This window comes from Rhinolophus sinicus, chromosome 1 (assembly GCF_057876585.1).
Source record: "Rhinolophus sinicus isolate RSI-liver-muscle chromosome 1, RSI-T2T, whole genome shotgun sequence".
NCBI lineage: Eukaryota > Metazoa > Chordata > Mammalia > Chiroptera > Rhinolophidae > Rhinolophus > Rhinolophus sinicus.
In genome coordinates, this window is record NC_142501.1 from 15,118,499 (window position 1) to 15,139,375 (window position 20,877).

Genomic DNA, 20,877 nt, shown 5'->3' on the forward strand with positions numbered 1-20,877 from the left:
AAGAGACAAGTGGGGGAAAACAGGCAGTTTTGGTGTCTACACAAAACAACTATTTGGCCATTTAGCAGATTTATGGGATCTCCACATGCGTGAGAAGAAAACATATGTGCAATTTACTTCTCGGACCAAATGTTACCAATTTTACATTTTGCTGAATCTGGAAGTGAGAGATGACAGAAACCAGGAAGGATGCTTGCGATTTTAATAAAAGGAAGAAAACCAAAAGGGCTATTTTTTAAGCTGGACTTTGGTGCTGTCTAAGAAAGGACCCTTGTAGAGGTCAGTACTCCAGGGCAACCCTCTCCAACTACACATGCAGAACAACCAGGGCTGATTATCTGGTGAGATGGAAGGGGGACCGGGTGTGTCCCTTACCCACCTACCACGACCCGTCTAACCTTCTTAGCAGAGTTCTTGCCGCCTCTCTCTCCAAACCAGCTAGTGAAGAGGTTGAGTTCTGGGGCCAGTTCCAGGGTAGGCAAAGTAATTAGTAACCAGAAGAACCAAAGCAAATCTCATCCAGGGCTAAGCCGCGGCCAGGGAAGGGGGCCCCGCCAGGTCAGGAGCAGTACTCCTCCAAGATGGAGGGTCGTGGGCTGGCAAACAGGTGGGGGGTGTCTGGGTGTGGCTGGGGTGCAGGTGCTGGTTCTGAATGGAAGCTGAGTGTATGGTGAGTGTATGAGACAAAGATGTCACCTAACACTTAGATCCTTCTGTCACCCAAAGACCGGAGGGTAAATGAGGTTAAATGAGGATAAATGAGAGGATAAATGAGGTTATCAGGTGTGGAAGTACAATTATATGGAAGATTTACATTCGGGCATTTTCACGTACATCAGGCATCTATCACATCTAGTCTAAGTTGTTACCAATAAAGACTAAAGAAAAACACAACTATGGAGGTAAACCCACTAACAAAAACTTCCTCTTGTCAGAGTTCATTTCCTCTAAGTCCTCGGGCCACAACTGGAGCAATACCACAATCTGCCTGAAGGGGGAGCTCCTGCATACATGCTCAGTGCACAGGCTCCGTTCTGACGGCTTTGCCCATCGTCTCCTTACACCTGTTCTCATTCTGCTTCCAGCTTTCCAGCCTCTCAGTCTTGTCGTACTCCTCTCTGCTCAGCTCTGGGATGTGTCCAAGTTGAAGCTTAATTTTACTCAAATTTGATTATACACACCGGTCTCACGCCTCCCACCTTTCTAAGTACATCCTCCTCCTCCAGCCTCCTGTGATACAGACCTCTTTCCCAGGCACCGCCTCCATGGGGTGGCTCCTGCAATGGGCCAAACCCGTAAATCACTTTCCTTTTCTGGAACAGCCAGGCTACAAGCCAAAGCCAAGTGTGCATTACCACCATGCTGGGGTGTTGACTCCACTGTCCAAACTACTAGAAAGGGGACTTAATAACCATGCTTATTCATCTTAAGTTGCTCCTTCCTATGATACCCAGGGCAGGGGGTTTCATAGGAGTATGTGCTAAATAAATGTTTGTCAAGTTAAATTGATAGCTATTTCCAGGAGTGCGGGCACTGGACTGGAAAGCTTTGGCTTTTAATCCTGTTACACTGGGTCAGTTACCAAATCTCAGCAAGTCACACGGCCAATGAGCCCCAGGTTCCAATTTGGAAATGGGGTAATATGCGCCCTGCAGGCTCGCCCGGCACACAGATGGTGCTTGGTATATTGCAGCTGTTTTTAAACAGTGAAAAGTTGCATCTGAATTAGGAATTGGACGGGTCTGGAAGCCCCAAGGATCAAAAGAAGGAGAAATGGTAGAAGGTCCAAGGAGCAGATCCCAGCTCCTCATCAGTAAGACCTCAGAGGACGAGTCTCAGCTCTCTGAAGCCGGAATGGGAAGGAAGCCTCCAGGGCTGGTGCCTTGGTTGGACAGTCCCTCGGGTAAGATGTTAGAAAGAGATTCAAACATCCAATGGGTGGTTGGACTAGACGACTTTTAGAGTCCCTCCCTACCCTAAGAGCGCAATGCTCCAAATTGAACTGGTTGGCCACTTTAGCAGACTCTTTTTAGGACTGGACCATTGCACTGTTTTCATAATAATTCCCTGATCCTAGTTTCTCTCTCCAATCTTTTCACACTGCTGCCAGGGTGAATGTGCTAACATGTAAATCTGGTCATCTGATAAAGATTCCGCGGCCTGGCCATTTATTAACTGGCCTCAACCCCCGTCTTCATTCTCTCATGCTCCCTCTCCATGCCTGTCCCAGAACCCATGGGCTTCAGACACTCCAAATGACCAGCCTTTTCTGGAACACGCATGTTTTTTCACATCTCCCTGCCTTTGCTTCTGCTGTTGTTTCCACTCTCTTTCTACCCTCTCCATCCAGTTAACTTCTACTTATTTTTCTAAGACACCGATCAAACGTCGCCTCCTCTGGGAAGTATTCCCCAAGAGGCCCCATACCCACATAGAGTTAGTTATGTGTTTCCCTCGGTCTCCATAGAATTTTGTACTTAATTCCATAATACCATTCACATCATATTAGTGTTAGAATTTATGTCTTTACCACCACCCCCACAGCACTATGGGGGCATCCCCCAAACTTGCACACAGCAGCCACTTGCCACTACTCAAGGTGACATGTTATGTTAGTGCCCTTGTTAGAGTTCTGTCTCCTACACTGGACTGTCAGCTTCATGAGGGCAGGGGCGTATCTTGTGCTCTGCTGTATCCCCAGCATTTAGTATAGCATCTGCCACTTTGCAGGTCTTCATCAATATTCTTTGAGAGAATGAGGGGATGTCAGGTACAGCATGGTGACTATAATTAATAAAACTGTGTTGTATACTTGAAAGAGGTTAAGAGAGTACACCTTAAAAGTTCTCATCAGAAGAAAAAAATTTTTTCTAAGTATGTATGGTGACAGATGTTAACTAGACTTTTTGTGGTAATCATATTGTAATATACACAAACATCGAATCATGTTATACGCCTGAAACTAATGTTATATTTCAATTATCACTCAAAAATAAAATAAAATAAAATAAAATACTTCCCAAGTTTCTGACAAAAAAATTCTTTGAGTGAATGAACGTTTGTTAAGTGAATCCATAAATGTACGGTTGAATCCTGTGACTGTGCCTAGCTTAGATTCTGGTGGGTTTCCCACTTTTCTCTGAATAACGGTTCACTGGAACGATTTTATACAGACTAAATAAAATGATAAAATGGGCTAAATGTGGTTTATTTCAGTTGTATTAAGGGTAGAAATGCCACATGATTAAGATTCAATGAGAACCAGGCTTGGGTAAAAAACTATGTTAAAAGTTAGGCCCAGGACCCCGGCCAAGGCCCAGAATAAATTCCAGTGACCCTCCAAAGACTCTGGGAAAGTCAGAAATAAAGCAGAAATGATAGGCAGCCAGTAGGACCACATTCCTCTAGAATTTAGATGTCCCCTATACCTATCTGTCACCACAATGAAACTGGTGGCAAGTGGGAGGGGCTGGCCAAAGTGTCACGGGCCACAGGCTTTTGGAACAACCTACAAGGTCACCCAGTTCTAGAACAGGCAGACTCACACACTAACAAGTTTTCAAAGTGGGACTGTTTATCGTGCTTTTCCATTTGGAGGTAACAAGGGCAGACTTGGGATATTGCAAGATTCAAAAAATTGTATGAAGTCTGTACTAAGATGAGACCCGGTTCTGTTCAGCTCAGGGAAATCCAATTCAGCTCAGTTCAATTCAAATAATTCAGTTTAACCAACATTTACTGAGCTTCTCATCACACATGGACTAGAAACCCAACTCTTCAGCGTGCCCAAAAGGCTCTGCAAGATCTGACTGTGCCCACCTTGGACTTCATCTCCTTCCTCTTCTAACCGCTCACTCATTCTGTTCCACCCTCATGGGCCTCTGTGCTGTTCCTTGCATGGCCAAGAATGCTCTTTTCCCAAGTACAGCATGGTACTGTTCCCTCTCTGCCCAGATCTTTCCTCAGATATCCACGTAGCTTATAGCCTCATTTCCTTTAGTTCTCTACTCAAATGCTTCCGTGTTTCCCCCAGAATAAGACCTAGCCGAAACATCAGTTCTAATGCATCTTTTGGAGCAAAAATTAATGTAAGACCTGGTATTATATTGTATTATATTATATTGGGTCCGGTCTTACATTATATTACAATGAGACTGGGTCTTATATTAATTTTTGCTGGAAAAGACTCTTTAGAGCTGATGGTCTGGGTAGGTCTTACTTTTGGGGAAACACGGTATTTCTTTAGAGAAGCCAACCCTAACCATCTTGGCTAAAATAGCACCTCTCATCATCTGTACCTGGTTTGAGTACCCAGTTTTATTCCTCTATGTCACTTATCTTTGCCTGATAATTTATGATTTATGCATTTGTTCCTTGTGTGTTTCCCCTAGTAGAATGTAAGCACCACAAAGACAGGCATTTTGCCTGGCAGAGGATAGATACTCTATGAACACTTGTTGAATGAATAAATGAATGAAAAACTGAGTATCTGCTTTTTACCAGCTTCTATACTTGCTAGTATTACAACAGTCCCAGCCCTCAGTGAACTCCTGGTCTAATGTAAAACCACGAGAAAAGAAGCTATTTGAAAAGCTTTATGGTAAAAGAATGCAGAAAGCCTTATGAGAGAACTAATGAAAATAATCAGCTGGAGTTGAAGGGTGTGGGAGTGTGTTGGGAAACATTGCTCTGAGCCTGGCACCGGGAGAAAGAAGGGCTTGGAAGAAGATTCCAGGCAGAGGAAATCAGATGAGGAAAGGCAGAACAAGTTTGGGGGACTCTGTGCAGACTGCAGTAGCTGAAGGGATAAGTGGATAGATGAACCTGAGAGATAATAAATGCACGAACACGGACGGCCATTTATGGAGCAAGCTGATCATTTAACTTGTTACCCGTTCATTGACTATCTCTTCGGAGCAAGGGTCTATGCTGAGTTTTGTGGAGCACACAGGGATTTAAAAGCCTGGAGCCTGGTGGTCTATCTAGCAAAGGAATTTAGTGTGGCCACACGTCCCCAATTTCCCAGGGCAGTGCCTATTGCAATAAGTCTGTTTGATTGCCCTTAATTATCCTCGTATACTTGTTGGATCATGACTTTTGATTGGTGGATTGGAGCATAAAGTGGCCGTCAGAGAAGAAAGGGTAGATAACCATAATGCAAGGCTGCCTGTGGAAAGTGCCTTGCGAGGTGCTATGATAAAGGGCTTGGGGTCTGAGGAAGGAAGTGCCTCCATGGAAGGATTTTGGAGGCAGTGGAACCTGCAGTCAGTGTTAGCGTTTTCAACAAGTTGGTCGTTGGTTCTGCCTATTTACTGGTTTCCTTGTTTCTTCACAAAAATGGTCTTTTCCCACTCTGCTATCATAGGATCTGGGGAGTGGCCGTCTGAGGGATGGGATTCTGTGTAAGGAACTACTATCAGCATGACAAAAAACTGCCCAAAGGGCTCACTCCAGCCTTGGAATTTGAATTTTTCAGGGAGAACAGAAGCCTGGGAAAATATCCACCTTCTTTTGCCAGCATGTTCTGTCTAAATTCCTGGGCAAGCCTGAACCTGACTGGCTGAATCTTGACAGATTCACACACCAGTTTGAAACAAGTGATGAAGCCTTCATGGGCAATGTTTCTTATACGTGCAGAAAACATAAAAACAGAGCAAAAATTTTAAATCTAGAATTATAAACAAACACGACCACCAAACAAACAAATAATGTCTAGAATTGTGGAGACTTCCTCGTCTAGAGACGTGGCCAAGTGCATATGCAATGAACTTAGTACAAGGTACAAGCTCAAAACTAGCTTTCTGATGGTCTGTAATGTCTCTTCTCCATTCTAGAAGCAATATAGGAAGGAGGGTGGGGATTTCCAGGGATCCCTAGAACAGCCTTTTGGTTTCAATTTGGCCACTCACAGCTGGGCTTTGGGCATATCTCAGGACTTTAGTTCTAGACTCTCTTAAGTTGTGAAAAGCAACCTTGGCTGGTCGTCCCACTTCTAGAATCCAGGGAGATTGTATGGGTGGAAGACCCCTGGAAACCATGAAGTGCTTGCTCCAAGAGATTTTGATGACTGTGGCTAGAGACCTCACAGGCCAAGAGGGCACCACTCCTTATGGTTCCCACAAGGCCTTTCTTCCTGGAAAAACCAACAGGGTGGGTGGGGCTGGGTAAGCCAGCCTCCCAGGCTTTCCTTCTGCAACTTCTCACATACACAGACCATCAGAGGTCTCGTGAATTAACTCCTTAGTTGCTCTCCTCCAGACGGATGACTCTTTATATTTATTCCCTCTACACGAGTGTTTTAGTCACGCTACTATGGACAGTTTCAAAAAAAACAGCATTTCACAAATTGGAAACAACCCCAATGACCAGTAACCTGGGAACCGGTCGGCGAGTTATGGAGCATCCACAAGATGGACTATTTAGTAGTTATTACAAAAACGATGTTTGTGAACATTTTGTAGAAAAATGCTTATGGCATACTAAGTGAAATAAAACAGATCTAAAATTATATATGTGCCCAGTACAGCTATTTTAAAAAGCCTCACTATTTGTATTAAAAAAAGAAAAAAGACAGGAAAATATATCAAATAATCAATTGGTTGCCTCTGGGTCACTGAACTGTAAATAATTTAAATTGTCTTTTTTTTTTTTTTGGACTTGCCAAAATTAAAAAAAATGAGCCTATATAACTAACTTTTCAGTAAAAAATACAATCATATAAAAATTTGAATTTATAGTACCTTGTATTATAAGCAAATGAAGTCCATGAGGAGACCAAAATGGAAGGGAGAGAGTAATTAAATCAATAAAAACCTAGGAAAGCGGCAGACCAGGATACATGTAGACATGTATAGGCTTCATTTGGGAAGTCAGACTTTGAAGCATGCAAAATCAACGCAGATGCTATGTCTACTGGGCAAATGACCAGATTTACTGCCTGGGTTATTTTCCTAAACATGTGAAACCCAGCTATGTGCTGGCAGCTGTCAATATACTATTTCTGACAGCAGAATAAAAAGGAGCAGAAACTTGGCACAGGGACAGATGATTTGGAAGCAAGCTGAGTCTCTCCCTGCAGCCTCTCTGTTCCCAGGCACTCGGTTTCCCGCTGGCCCTTGGCATGCTGGGGCTGTCCTCAGGTTGCACTGGGCAGGTTCAGGGGCTAACTTTTGCTAATGTCCTTTAAAAAAACTTTTCCTGCCTGTTCAGAATATTCAGGTACAGTGCCCAAGGCCCCACTCAGAGCATGCAGAGGGCCGCCAGTACCAGGCAAGTGAGAAAGAACTGAAAATCCAAGGAGACTAATGTCGCGTTCTTTGGGACCATTAAGCAAAGGGAGGCGGCCAGCTGGTGACATTTCTCACTGTGGGATAGAGAGGATGGCATTCAGTCAGGCCATGCACTTGTCATCTGTCTTTAGGAGTCTTGCAGGAAACTTCTAATGTGTCCCTACGTCATTTTCAGTTCCATCCTCCTGCTGCCATGTACTCAGTTGCTCTTTGTGTCCCCCAAGCACCCTGTGCCAGGCCCTGGCTGGCTGCCAGAGACAGCAAGGGAGGCTACAAGCCCAATCCCTACCTGTGGGGAGCTCAAAGTCTGGCAGCAGACACAAGACATGAAAGCAAATGACGCCACAGCAATGACTGGGGCCACACAGGAGGTAGTCAAGAGGACACAGGCCTTGGAATCACAGTGCTTGGGCTCACCCTCCTGCCAGCTACTTACTAGTTTAGCTGTGTGACCTTGGGCACATCCTTGAACTTCGCTAAGCCTTACTCTCCTCATCTGTGAAACAGGCAGAATGACTGTATCTCAAAGGGTGATTGTGAAGTTGAAGTGGGGTGATCTGGAAAAGCACTCGTCACAGGGCCTGGCACACGTTGGCACTCAAGGGTTGTTAGAATTATTCACAGAGGGCTTCATGGAAATGGGGGCTGGGGGGGGAGTGAAGGTTTCACAGCCAAGGTGAGGATCCAACTGAACCTTGAAGGGTGAGCAGGCATTTGCACTTGCCCATGCTTCTCCCTTTGTCCAAATCGTCGCCCTAACCCCACTGTTGAAGGAACAGAGCCCAACATCACCTGCAGAACATCCTTCTGTCCCACACACTTTCAACTCAGCAGTGATACTTAAATACGTTTAACTATTGGTAAGGCACAGGCACACAGGAAGCCTGTCGGACAGAGGCTAAGGTGCAGCTGCTGAGTGGCAGGCGGGGACACCACAGGGAACATTTGAGGCAGCGGCCCTTTACCAACCTGTAGAGACCTATTTCAGTTTTTAACAACTGGCTTCACATCTGCACCTCTGCAAACTAGTGGAAGGTCAGCCTGGCTTCTCCCCTCGTCTGACTCAGTCAGTCTATGGTACATGGTTCCTCCCCATGTATCTTGAGATTTCCTACCTTGGAGCTTCTGCCAGCGGCTCCTCCCACCCAGAATGTGTGATCTTATCTATCTTTCAGAGTTTGATTCAAAACCACCTTCCTGATCCCCTTTAGCAGTTTATCTACACCTCCCTTCTGACTCTTTGCACTTTCTTTGACAATAAATGAGCTGGGCAGGACAGGAGCCACGTAAGGTCCCATGTCCCACCTCTCTAGTACAGGGTCACTTCGGAGCCCTGTGAACTTGGGCAAGTTAGCAAGTTACTTATCCTCTCTGCCTCACTTTCTCCACCTGTAAAATGGGGATGACTAATAATACCTACCTTATGGGGTTATGAGAGATAAATGAGTTAATGCATGTAAAGTACTTATAATGGCGCCTGGCACATGTGAGAATTTGATGAACACCAGCTCTTGCTACTATTACCATATGCTGAGAGCAGGCACTCAATGCGTGTTCACTGAACGAAGGATAAACAACTGAACAACAAAGCCAATCAAAAGAAAATGAATAATTTTAAAAATTAAAAAATAAAACACAGATGGAAAAGCTCAAGTAGCATCGAGGTGAAGATTTAAAAGGCAGGTTCTATGTTTATATAGACAGCAATCTGTTTCAGGTAAGCTTGTTTCGCAAAGGTTTTTAGCTACTGTCTGATGAGATGAAGTCATTTGATTATCATTCCATTTGCATGAGCAATATTTATTGAGGCCTAAGCCATGGAGAATACTAGAAGGAAAAGGGAAGGGGGGGGGGAAGCATATTAAAGCAAGAATGCTAAGTTCCTCATGAGAAGATAGAGGGCAATAGCGAAAGATGGTGCTATTACACTCATAAGATTCTTGTGAGGACTCAGTGACTAATGCACTTAGAAGAGAGCCTGGTACATGGTAAATACCTGGTAAAACTTGGTGGTGATGGTGAGTGAAGATGAGAGTTGCTTCAAAAGACAGCTCTGGATGGCTCCGTGGGTTACAGCGTGAGCTCCTAATAACAAGGTTGCCGGTTCAATTCCCACATGGGATGGTGGGCTGTGACCCCCGCAACTAAAATTGAAAACGGCAACTGCACTTGGAGCTGAGCTGCGCCCTCCACAACTAGATTGAAGGACACGACTTGGAGCTGATGGGCCCTGGAGAAACACGCTGTCTCTCAATATTCCCCTCCCCGCACCCTGAAAAAAAAAACAGCCCTAAGATGATCAAAACATGGAAACAGGGACTATGCTGCGGCAGGTAAGCTGGTGCCTGGTCTCTACACTCACTCCTTACCTTACTGCTTTGGGAGTGCTGATTACCATGGGCTCTCTGGTTTGTTTTTGGAGGGGCCCTACCTGCACTGAGTCTCTAGTTCAGTGCTGTCCGATAGAAGGTTCTGTGATGTTCGAAATGTCCTGTATCTGCACTGTCCAACACAGGAACCACTAGCCACTTGTAGCTAATGAGCAGCTGAAATGAGGTTGGTGGTACTGAGAAACTGAGGCTTTCGTTTGATTTAATTTTAATTCATTTAAATCTAGACAGCCTCACATGGCTACTGATCACCGTACTGGAGAGGACAGTGCTAGTTCCTCTGTCTTTGTGTCATAAAGGTTTAAGTTTCTCCTTCCTTTTTCCATTAAATGAAAAGAAGCTGGGGTTAGACCAGGCCAGACTGCTGTGGCAGCCAGTTCACTGGGATTCAGAAAAGACGTGGACACTGAAATGAACAAGGTTGGTGCATGTGTTTGATCAGACTAACCCCGTATGCTAGCAGAGGGGGGGCTTGTTTTAAACTTGAGCCCCTCAGCTTGTCACCTGTAGTCAGAAGCAACCTCTTCCCCTTGGCTGGGAAAAGACTCCTGGGTAAGTCAGTCTAAGCTGTTGACAAGCCCTGGAGGCTGGAGGTGTTTCACAGCCCTGAAGCTGGTGAGGTTCTGGATATGCCTTGCTGCCTCTCCCCAGGGACGACACCTGTCACATCCTGTCTCACTTTCCCTTGCATGCTTGTTGCTCATTTGCTGTCCCTGAGCCACTTCAGACTTGTTGGCCACCTCGTTAAGCTAAAGACATCATTACATTCGGATACTCAGCATTTTTCCTTGGCTGCTGCTCCAAAGCCTGGGAGTTCGGCAGTCCGGCTGCGTCTGAACTCTGGAATCCATTCATTTTGGAAAATTGCAAAGGGATCCAGCATCTCATGAGGTAAGGGAAGGAGAGGTCCTGCAAGGCTCACGCCAGCTCCCAAAGCCTGGGAAATATTTAATAGGCACCTATTATGTGCCACACTCTACCAGAGATGAAAAGCACCATACATGCTTATTTCTTGCCCTTTTGTAACTTAAAAACAGGAGCTGGAGTAGGTTGGGAAATGAATGACAACTATCATATCTTGTTATTCACAGAGTGGTCCATGGGCCAGCAGCATCACCTCACCTAGGGACTTGTTAGAAACGAAGCATCTCAGGCCCCATCTCAGACCTAAAGGACAGAATCTGCATTTTAACAAGATGCCAGGGAATTCAAATGCATATTCAAGTTTGAGAAACACTGCTATAGAATACATTCAGTTATGAGCACCATGACAGCGAGAATCATAATGGTCATGATCTATAAGGAGCCTATGCTGGGTTTTAAGTTCTCTCTTTCTATATATATATATATATAGAAAGTTCTCTCTTTATATATATATATATATATATATATATATATATATATATATATACACACACACACACGTACATATACATACATACACATATACATATATACATATATTATATATAATATATATTATACTATATTACATATAGCACCTAAGTGCTATATGTGTGTGTATATGTATATATGCATATACGTGTATTTTATATATACATATATATACACACATACACCTAATAGCTTCATAACAGCCCTCTGAAGTAGATTCTATGGTATCTCCCATTTTACAGATAAGAAAACTTAGGCTCAAAATGGTTAAGCAACTTGTTCAAGATCTTACAGCTAATAAGAGTTAGTACCAAGATATTAATTTAGGCATTCTAACTCGAGAATAAAAAATATCCAGAGATATAATTAATGTGCAATGAAGGTCCTTAATGTTACCTAAAAAGCTTCCAAATAGCATTTTCCTACTAAGTAGCAAAGAGACTTAATTGTCTCATCTGTAGATGCAGTCTACCTCACAGGTTTGATGTAAGGATTAAATTAAACTCTGTAAGTAAAGTGCCTTGCATAGCACATGGCACATAGTAGGTGCTCATCAAATGTCCATTAGCTTCCTTATACCTCTATCGAGGGAAGTGACTGTCAGATACAGTTCTCATCTCACCTCCCTTCTCAGAATCCCACCTGGTTCCTCACTGCTTATAGGAGGAAGTCCTGACACCTTGGCGAGTCTCGCAACCTCCTTCTAGCCCAGTTTACTGCTGCCTCCAACACCTCTTCAGAATAAGATCTCACTTTCTTTTCTCTCATTTCCTGCCCCGCCCCCACACCATGGCATATATTCCGTTCCTTTAGTGTACAGCTTTCTTCCCCAGCATTCATTTGATATATTTGATATTTATAGACCTGCTGAAATGTGAAGTTAACCTTACTGCTCCTCAGTTTCCTTATCTATAAAATGGGCAGAGGTAAGGCTAATCTTGCCTCAAGGGGTATTATGAGGACTGACTTAGTTAATACACATACAGTAGGTACAGCAGGGCCTGCCACATACTAAGTGTTGATCAAAATTTCTTTTATCTAAGAAGATATCACCCTAGATGAAAGGAGTAAATAATAATTCCTGCCATTTATGGATAAACCTGCTATGCGCCAGTGATTGTGTGTGGCACTTACATAAGTTAGTTCACTAGTCATTGAAACAGTTCCATGAAGCAGGATTATTATTTCTTATTTACAGCTGAAGAAACTAAGGCCTGGAGCATGTGAACTGGAGCCAGTACCAAGCTGAGGGCTGCCTGAGTTGACACTGGCCACACGGCTCTCTGGACCAAGATCCGGAACACATAGGTTTCAGACCCAGCTCTGGTCAGTTCCACAAGCATTTATTGAACACTTACTATATGCCATGTCCTGAGCTAGGCCCTGGACACTTAGTGCAGATGAGGTGGTAGAAGGCGATACCTAAAATGAGTCTTGAAGGATGAACTGATGGAGGTAGCCAGATGATGGAGTAGAGGGGAGACAATGTTCCAGGAAGAAGGCGAAGCATGTGCAAAGGCACTGAGGCACTGCCTTGCAAATCTACTGCAAATGTGCTTATGACTCCAGACAAGTCCACTTGTCCCTCTAGGCCTCAGTTTTATCATTTTCTACATAAAACATGTTTGACAGTCCTACTCCCAGATCTGTCTTGAGTATAAGTTCCATTTCCAAGGATGGAACAGTCCATTGAAAAATAATGCTTTTAAAGGCTATTCAGTGATACAGACCAACCATGGATATGTTTTGTGAAACAACCAAACAAAACGTGTATACACAGAAAGCTAAGATCGGAAGGAAATGCCCCAGATGGTCTCAGTGCTTATTCCTGGATGCAGAGATTATGGGTGATTAAAAATTTCTTTTTTATTGTGTGTGTGTGTGTGTGTGTGTGTGTGTGTGTGTGTGTGTGTTTTTAATTTACCACATTTTATTTAGTAAGTGTGTTAGTTTTAAATCCTGGAAACATTCATGAAGATTATTAAAAAAAATTCTAGGGATTAGGGATGAGGCTTTCAAACATTATGATTTCTTTAAAACCATAGTCCATCAATAATAGCAAAATAGCCTCGTGAATTCAAGCACCGACCAGGGCCTGACTCCAAGAGTTCAAACACTAGTTCTGCAATGTTAGCTATATGACCTTGGGTAAGTTAATCAACCTCAACTAATATAACTGAAAAACTAAGTCTCATGAAACATACTTTACCTCATGTAAACTACTCTGATTAAAGAAAAATTCAATTCTAGTTCATTTTTAAAAAATACAGGTCATAGTCCACAAGATCAGGGGTCAGCAAAATTTTTCCGGAAAGGGCCCAATAGTATTTTCAGCTTTGTGGGCCATTTGACATCTGTTACAACGAATCAAAAGTGCAAAAGCAGCCACAAACAATATGTAAACAAATGAGTGTGGCTCTGTTCCAATAAAACTTTATAAAAACAGGCAGTGGGCCAGATGTGGCCTGTGGGGGTATGCAGTTTGCCAATCTCTGCACTGTACTGATTTAATGGCCCATTTAATGAGCTGTAACCTACAGTTTGAAAAATATTGGGTTTAGAGTTGTTTTTACCCTGGCCAAATGAAATAAATTGCAGAAATGCTCAAGGTACAAGTGGATCATGTTTTAAAACTTTGTTAGCTGAATCATTTAGAACCACTTAGAACCCCTTAGAACCACTTGGAACCACTTATATGGTGGTTGAGATGCCAGGCCAGCCCCAAAAGCCCACAGACAGCCCTGCATAAAACAGGTCTAATATATATATGGGCCTCTCCCTCTAGCGTGTCCCCATTCTTCAGTTGACTCTGAATTTCGCCAGTACCCACTAGCATTGGGCTGGGCATTTTAGAGGACTTCTGTGCCAGATGTGATCACTGTCCTTAGGAAGATGAGGAAGGATAATTTTTCCTCTGGGTAAAGGTTTCTGTATCCTTGCTTAGGATGCCAGGAATAGCTATTGAGGTTCCCAGGGTGTTAGCCCAAGGGGTCCTTATGCTGGGGAGTATTTTGGTTTTCAACTGTGGTGTGTAAACCAATCAGTTGTGAGATGTATGGGCAATAATGATCAAAAATACTGATTTGTGTAAATGATCCACTTGTGTGTTATTTATGAAAAACAAAAAGAACGAAAGAAAAAGCAAAGTAGAAGAGTGTAGTGGAATTTCATCAACCTTTTTAGCTGCCTAGAACCACTGGTGACCTTACTATATTTGTAGAATTTCCCATACTATTAGTCCATGATGCAACAAGGTAGACTGTCACCTTCCCAGACTCCCTTGCAGCTATGGTGCAGACATGTGCCCTGGGCTCCAAGCACCTGGTGTGACGTAGGTGAAACATGGAACTGACAAGGGTGATGCAGAGACATACAGCTTTCAGAGGTAACAGTAATAGAGGTCCTGCTCGGAGTGTCCAATGCCCAGCATCAGTGGTAAGAAGGTCAAGTGTCTGTGCCCAGCCCTGGAGGCTGTGAAGTCTCGGCTGGAGCAGTCCTGGGGTGCAACTTGGGCACTGTTCCAGCTTGTGTAGCCTCGAGTCTGGTGCCCAAAATAAGTCTTCTTAAGCTCAACTAAACATTTAGACTCATGGGACTTCCATAGGTCACACTTGGCCCAGCAGGACATCATCAGATGTTCCTTTTAGTGGGAGTCCTAACAGCAATTCACCCAGAGCTATTCTGCCCAGAGGACAGGTGCAAGGACATGACATTCACTTGGCTGGTTGTGGAAACTTCCCTGCTTTATGAACCCCAGTATCTCCTGTAACAACTTCATAAAAATAGTTTCTAAGATCCCTGCAATGACATAAGCGTCAATGAATTTAAGGAAGCCCAGCTCTGGATATTTGTGAAGTATTTATAGTACCACCAAGTTAGATCTAATTTGCCAATCTACGGTCATTTTGACCATAAGCAATGTTGCTTAGCAACACAGTTGACACTGCAATTTTTAGAGGTTTCCAGGGGAACGGAGCTAGAGAATTAACCCAAGGTCATATTCTCATGCAGAAGGGGAAAGGATTTGGTAACCTCTGCCTCCACTAGCCCTCCCAGGGGTTTTCTTTCTGCTTTAAGCGGTCATAGTACATTCAATTTTACAACTAAGCATTCCTACTAAGAGTGCTGCTTGAGTCAAGGATAACTCCACTCACTTGGATTCTGACACATTCCTTCACAGGAAAGAATGAGGGAGTTATAACTATAATGCTGGAAATTTTGTGTAACCTTGGGTGTGTCCATTGGAGTATATTAAAATTTGAATATCATTTGTCACATATGCCACAGATGAAAAAGCATTAAGAACTGATGTGTTGGGGTGATCTTTCAGTAGGGTGAATGTCTTGAAAGATGTATTGGATACCACTAACTTCTAATGTCTGCTGTACTTGCGTTATTAACTCTATTTCTTCACGTATAAATTCTTCCATTTGTTAAGATTATTTTGTTGCTCCCATTAGTTTTCCTCGAATAGTTGATTGGTGATTGTATACTTGTGTTTGCAGTTGACACTCCCCTGGTAGACAGTGTGCCACATCTGTCTGTACAGCAACGGTTACAAAAGAAGTAAAAGCAGCCACTGCCTAAGTATAAATTCTGGTTTGTTTCCAGTGAGATCGGGGAGAGTTGAACTACCTAGTTGTCTAGTCTTCTAGGCGAAGCTGATCACTGTTCCTCTCAGGATACCTCAGGAACAAAATACTTCCACTCAACCTACTGTTTTTTCACCTTGTGGTAACAAATTACCAAAATCATCCATGGCAAACACATTTAAGGATCACTGAGATTTCCAGGAAAATCTTATCACAGATTTAAGATAATTCCATTTCAAGACAGCAGCCTCCTGGGGCCCCTACCTTCAAAATTAAGGTGTTTACCTTTATTACTATTATTTGGAAAATAAACATTGCCTCACGATAATCTTACAAAATAAGTTTACTTGGTTTTTTTTTTTAAATAAAAACATCAGAGGTACTTGAAAAATTTCAGAAGCTCAAAAAATAGTAGCCAAAGTTCTGGAAAAACTTAAATTACAGAAATTTCACATTGGCACCGAGCTGCTTCAAAATCCCACAGTGAAACATGAAACTCTCCAAAACAAATGCAGCAACTCTAATGCTGTGCCCACATGAGAGAAGAAAATGGTTCGCGTAGGCCTACTTCCAAATACTCCCACCAAGAAAGGCTCTCTGACAAGTAGAAATGGTTTCAGGCACAAAACAATCCATATTTCAGTCAACAACTATTTCCCAGGCTTTCTGCTGGGCATGAACAAAAGCAAATGATATTCATCCCCTGTTCCTGCAGAGCTTATATCGTCTAGTGGAAAACCATGGGCACCATGGCCCTACTTGACTTTGCCAGAAGAGAAATAGAGAGTCGAGGACATGTTGTTTGATCTGGGGGATTCAAAAAAAAAAAGGAGACCGAAAGAGAGAGAGACCAACAACTCCCAACTCATGTTCTACCTCCCACTGGAAAATTCTTGGTTCAAGATTTTGGTAAGGAGTTGGTGTAAACACTTGCCTGAGACAGTTAAAGGCTCTCTGTCCTCTGAAGCCCTCCCATGGGTGTTTTCAGATGCTAAACACCAATGCCTAGTCCATCAGGGAACAGGAAGAAATAGCTTTTGTCTAGAAGAATCCACATAGGGGCTTCTGTAGGGACAATGATGACAGATTTTAGAGCAACAACAAAATATGTAATACCAGCTACTGTTTGGGGGGTGGGGAGGAGGGCCCTGGCACTGGATGTCTCAGCTATAATATCTAATGCATTGATTATGCCCGTCCTGCGAGGCTGGTCTGGTTCTCATTCTACGGTTGAAGAAAAGAAGTTCAAAGAAGTGAAATGACTTGTTCAAGGTCTCAGAGCTAGAGAAGCAGAGCTGGGATCCAAATCCAGAGGTCTATCTGACTCCCAAATCCATACTCTTTCCAGAGGATCAACATGAACAGAATTCTAAAAATGACAAGTTCCACTTTGTGTTTTGTGTGGTTGACTGGAAATTCAACCAAAAAGGAGTGGAAAGACCAAGATAAATGACTCCAACAAATGCTGGGACATGTTCTCTTTACTCTGCTCTCCCTTGTAGTTCATGACTCTTTAAAACTTGTCCAACAACCACCTCAGGGATGATGTAGATGCCTGATCACTGCACTGTACACCTGAAGCTGAAGCTGAACAATAATGAATGTCAAGTATAATTATATATGTATAATGCTGTACTCCACTTCTTGTAAGAATGTAATGGCGGTGTGTGATATCAGAGGGGTAGTGGATGGGGGGAGGGGGGTTATCACTGTGTGAGGCGTATAAATGATAAATGTCTAACTATTACATTGTTTTGTACACCTGAAACTAATTAAAAAAATTTATAATCCAAAAAATAAATAAATAAAACTTGTCCAAGGGAATTTGGAATTCTTAGATGGTCTTCCTAGACGTAGCCATTCCAACCACACTCTGAATTCTGAAATAGATTCCAGACGGGAAGAGGGAAACTGCATATTAGAAAATGTAACAGCAACTGTGCAATTGTGTTGAGCAGGGGGCAGGGAGTATGTCACGTGATGAGGTTTATATTTGAGAAACTTGAGTCTGGTGGCTGTGAGGAGGATGGAGCTGGTCAGAGGACACTCAGCCTCCCATCCAGGGAGACCATTTAGAAATCAAATGGATAACGGAAGTAAGAGGGAACGAGGTCCTGAGTCATGCAGTTGCAGCAATCTGGGGAAGAAGGAATAGAGACATGAGAGATGTCACAGGTGTAGCATCAATGAGACATACTGACCAGTTGGCCATAGGAGGCAGTGAGGGAGACAGAAAAGTGTGGGGCTAGTCCCCGTTTTCTGACTGGGGTGACCCGATCGATGGTGATACCCTTTGTAAAGACTGGGGAGAAAGGAGGAATGGTCGGTTTGGAAAAGATGATGGCTTTCGTTTTGAGGTGGTGGTGAGCACTCTACATTGAAATGTTCCATAGGCAGCTGGATCAATGGATTTGTTCATTCTTTCGTTCCACAAATATCTGTTGACTTCCCACTATGCACCAGATACTGAGCTTGGCATTAGGTGTGTGGCGATGACCAAAACAGATGTATTCTCTGCCCTCATGAAGCTTACAGGCAATAAACAAAACAAACACAGAAATACACGTATAATTATAAATTATGGTACGTTAGGCACAAAAGAATAAATGTGCTAAGAGGAACCAGACTGAGTATGAGACTTGACAGTGGAAACCAGAAGGATGAGGAGGATGAGAAGGTTCTGGAGTTCAGAGGAGGCGCTGGCTGGCTGGAGATGGAGAGGGGTCATCTGCTTCAGGAGTTGAAGACAAGATGAGAGGGGTGAGTCAGAGAAACTGCTATTGTACAGGCTGTGGGGGAGGGGCTGAGAACCTAGACACCGCACAGGCCAATGGTTTCCATTCTTTCAACACTGGATTCACACTCTTAGAAAGCAAAGTTTTGGTGTGTCTGACTGCTGTTATTTTCTGCCCAGGGACCATGGAAATTTTGCCACCTCTCATCCTGGGTATGTTTGGCACACGAAAACAGGCATAGCGTACCCTCTGATTTGGCCTGGATTGCAGGAGATCTGAGTAATCCTCTGACTAAGTTAACTCCAGACTGGACTGAAATACTAACACTAACTTGGGATGTTTAAAAAGAAAAAAGAAAAAAGAAAAAAAAGGCACCTTCTGTCTAGCCCAGGCTCCGTCCTCTTTCCTTAACTGAAAAGCCAAGAGATGTGGTTTTGTAAAGGAGCCCAATTAAGCCCTAATCCATCCTGGCAGAAACAGAGCGTCCAACGAGAATTGCAAAACCACTTGGAACCATTTAACAGAGAAAGGAAAATGCATTTGAGCCCAAACAGAGAGTTATTCAGCTACATGCAGTTAATATCTACAATAATAAATTAACTGCAACAATAAAAGTAAACATTTATTGAGCACTTACTATGTGCTGGGCATTATTCAATGCATCTAATCTTCAAACAGCCCTATGAAGGAATTACTCTTTAGTAGCCCTATAATGCAGATGAGGAAACTGAGGCACTTTCCCAAGGCCCCCTGGCTTTTATTGGAAGAGCTTGGACTTGCACCGGAAGTCTGGGTCACAGAGCCTGCTCCCTTAGCCACTGCTTTGATAAACAGGGATCACTGCTGCAGGAGTTGGAGTAAAGAGGCCTGTGTGGAGGAGGGGGCTGATTTGTGAGACACTGTGGGAAGGTGATCTCTGTGGACTTGCTCCCAGAGGGAGAGGGGATGCCTCCAGGCAGCCTTTTCTCCTCAGGGTGGTTCCTGATGCCCTGCCTCTGAGAGGCTGAAACCATCCTCAGAGAATCCTGGGGTTTTCCAGATAGAAGGGAATCTGGGAACCACTTGGGTCAGCTGCTGGTTTACAGATGGGGAGACTGAGGCACAGGGAAGCAGAGGGACAGCACCAAGGAGTAGCAGAAGCCGGGTCAGAGGGACCTTCGTCTCCGAGGAAGCTCTCCCTTCCATCTCTCCTGTTTTTCCTTTCCCTTGAGGATTCTACTTCCCCAGCAAGCCAGTCTCCCGCCTAGCTGAGAGGTCCATTCTGGCTGAGCAGGTGGGTATGGTCCAACGTCCCCATCACACCCCCAGGCCTCGGGGCAGCCAGGATGACAAGAAGACAAGACACCTCCCACCTAAGGAGCTGGCATTCCCCCAAAGCTGCCTTTGCAAGGAAACCACCCTGCACTCCAGAGGCCCTCACGCCGCCAGAATTTGCTGACCTGCTCTTCTGACCCAGGCCATTTTACCTTGAACTGGACTAGCCCTAAGCAATACCATTTCAAAGACCCTACCAGGGTCTCAGATACCCTCTAAGGGCACCAAGTACCTTTCTGGACTCCTCTAGCGAATTTCTGGGACCTGGCAGTTCTGATGCCAGCTTCTCTCCCCTCCCCAACTTTGTGCTGCCCTGGAGGCAGTACCCACCCTCCCATGACAAGGCAGTGTTGGCCACAGGGCAACTCCTTTTGTAGACCATCCAAAGCAAAGGTAAGTCTTACCTTTCCACCTGGAGGTTGACTTTGGAAGGCTCCACGTTGGGATTTTCCCACTCCATTTGCGGGCAGTGCATGAAATAGCAAAGGGTGTAGAGGGCCTCGGGCTCCCAGTAGAGCGCCCCCTGCTTGTGGTGCAGGGGGGTGCCGTTGCCATGGTGCTTGGCATTGAGGGGCTGCAGGTGATGCATTGCTCGGGACACCAGGTCACCTGCGGACAGAAGTAAGATTTCAGATCCTTCAGGCAGCAAAGACTTACAGAGAAGATGTGCTTGAAGATCTTTGAGAAATCCTGTTCTATAGATAAAGAAACGGAGGCTCAAGGTCGCAAGATTAGTGAGAGGCAGAGACAAGATTCGAAGCCCGGTCTCTCTGACTCTAATGCTTGTGCTCTTCTCGCCACACTGGCCTAATGCAGCCACGGCCAGCTCCAAGTCCATCCTGAGGCCATTTGGCATTATGCAGCCAAGGTGTTAACGAATGTTCTTTACCCTTGATTCAGTAATTCCATTTCTGGGACTCAGTCCCAATGTTAGAATCCAAAATGCAGCAAAATCTTTATGCACGAGGATTTTCACCCAAACCCTATTTACAGGATCCAAAATTTGACAAAGAAACAAATGTTTAAAAATATGAGCATGGTAAAATCAACTCTGGTACATCCACATGATAAAATCATAAACGTATGCAGTCATTAAGAATGTTTACATAGAGGTGCAGTAGCATGAAAAAAAATCCTTATGTTAAAATGGTAAGTGGGGAAA

The 20,877-nt window shown here is 43.9% G+C and overlaps 1 protein-coding gene across 4 annotated transcripts in view; it reads right to left on the reverse strand.

The window, feature by feature from the left end:
- ABTB3 (ankyrin repeat and BTB domain containing 3) overlaps nt 1–20,877 on the reverse strand; it is a 278,896-nt gene that overhangs the window by 77,513 nt on the left and 180,506 nt on the right. For all 4 annotated transcript variants that reach the window (XM_074326264.2, XM_074326263.2, XM_074326262.2 and 1 more), the window contains exon 3: nt 20,120–20,324. In XM_074326264.2, coding sequence (XP_074182365.2) covers nt 20,120–20,324 — 205 coding nt within the window. The remainder of the gene's footprint in view (nt 1–20,119; nt 20,325–20,877) is intronic.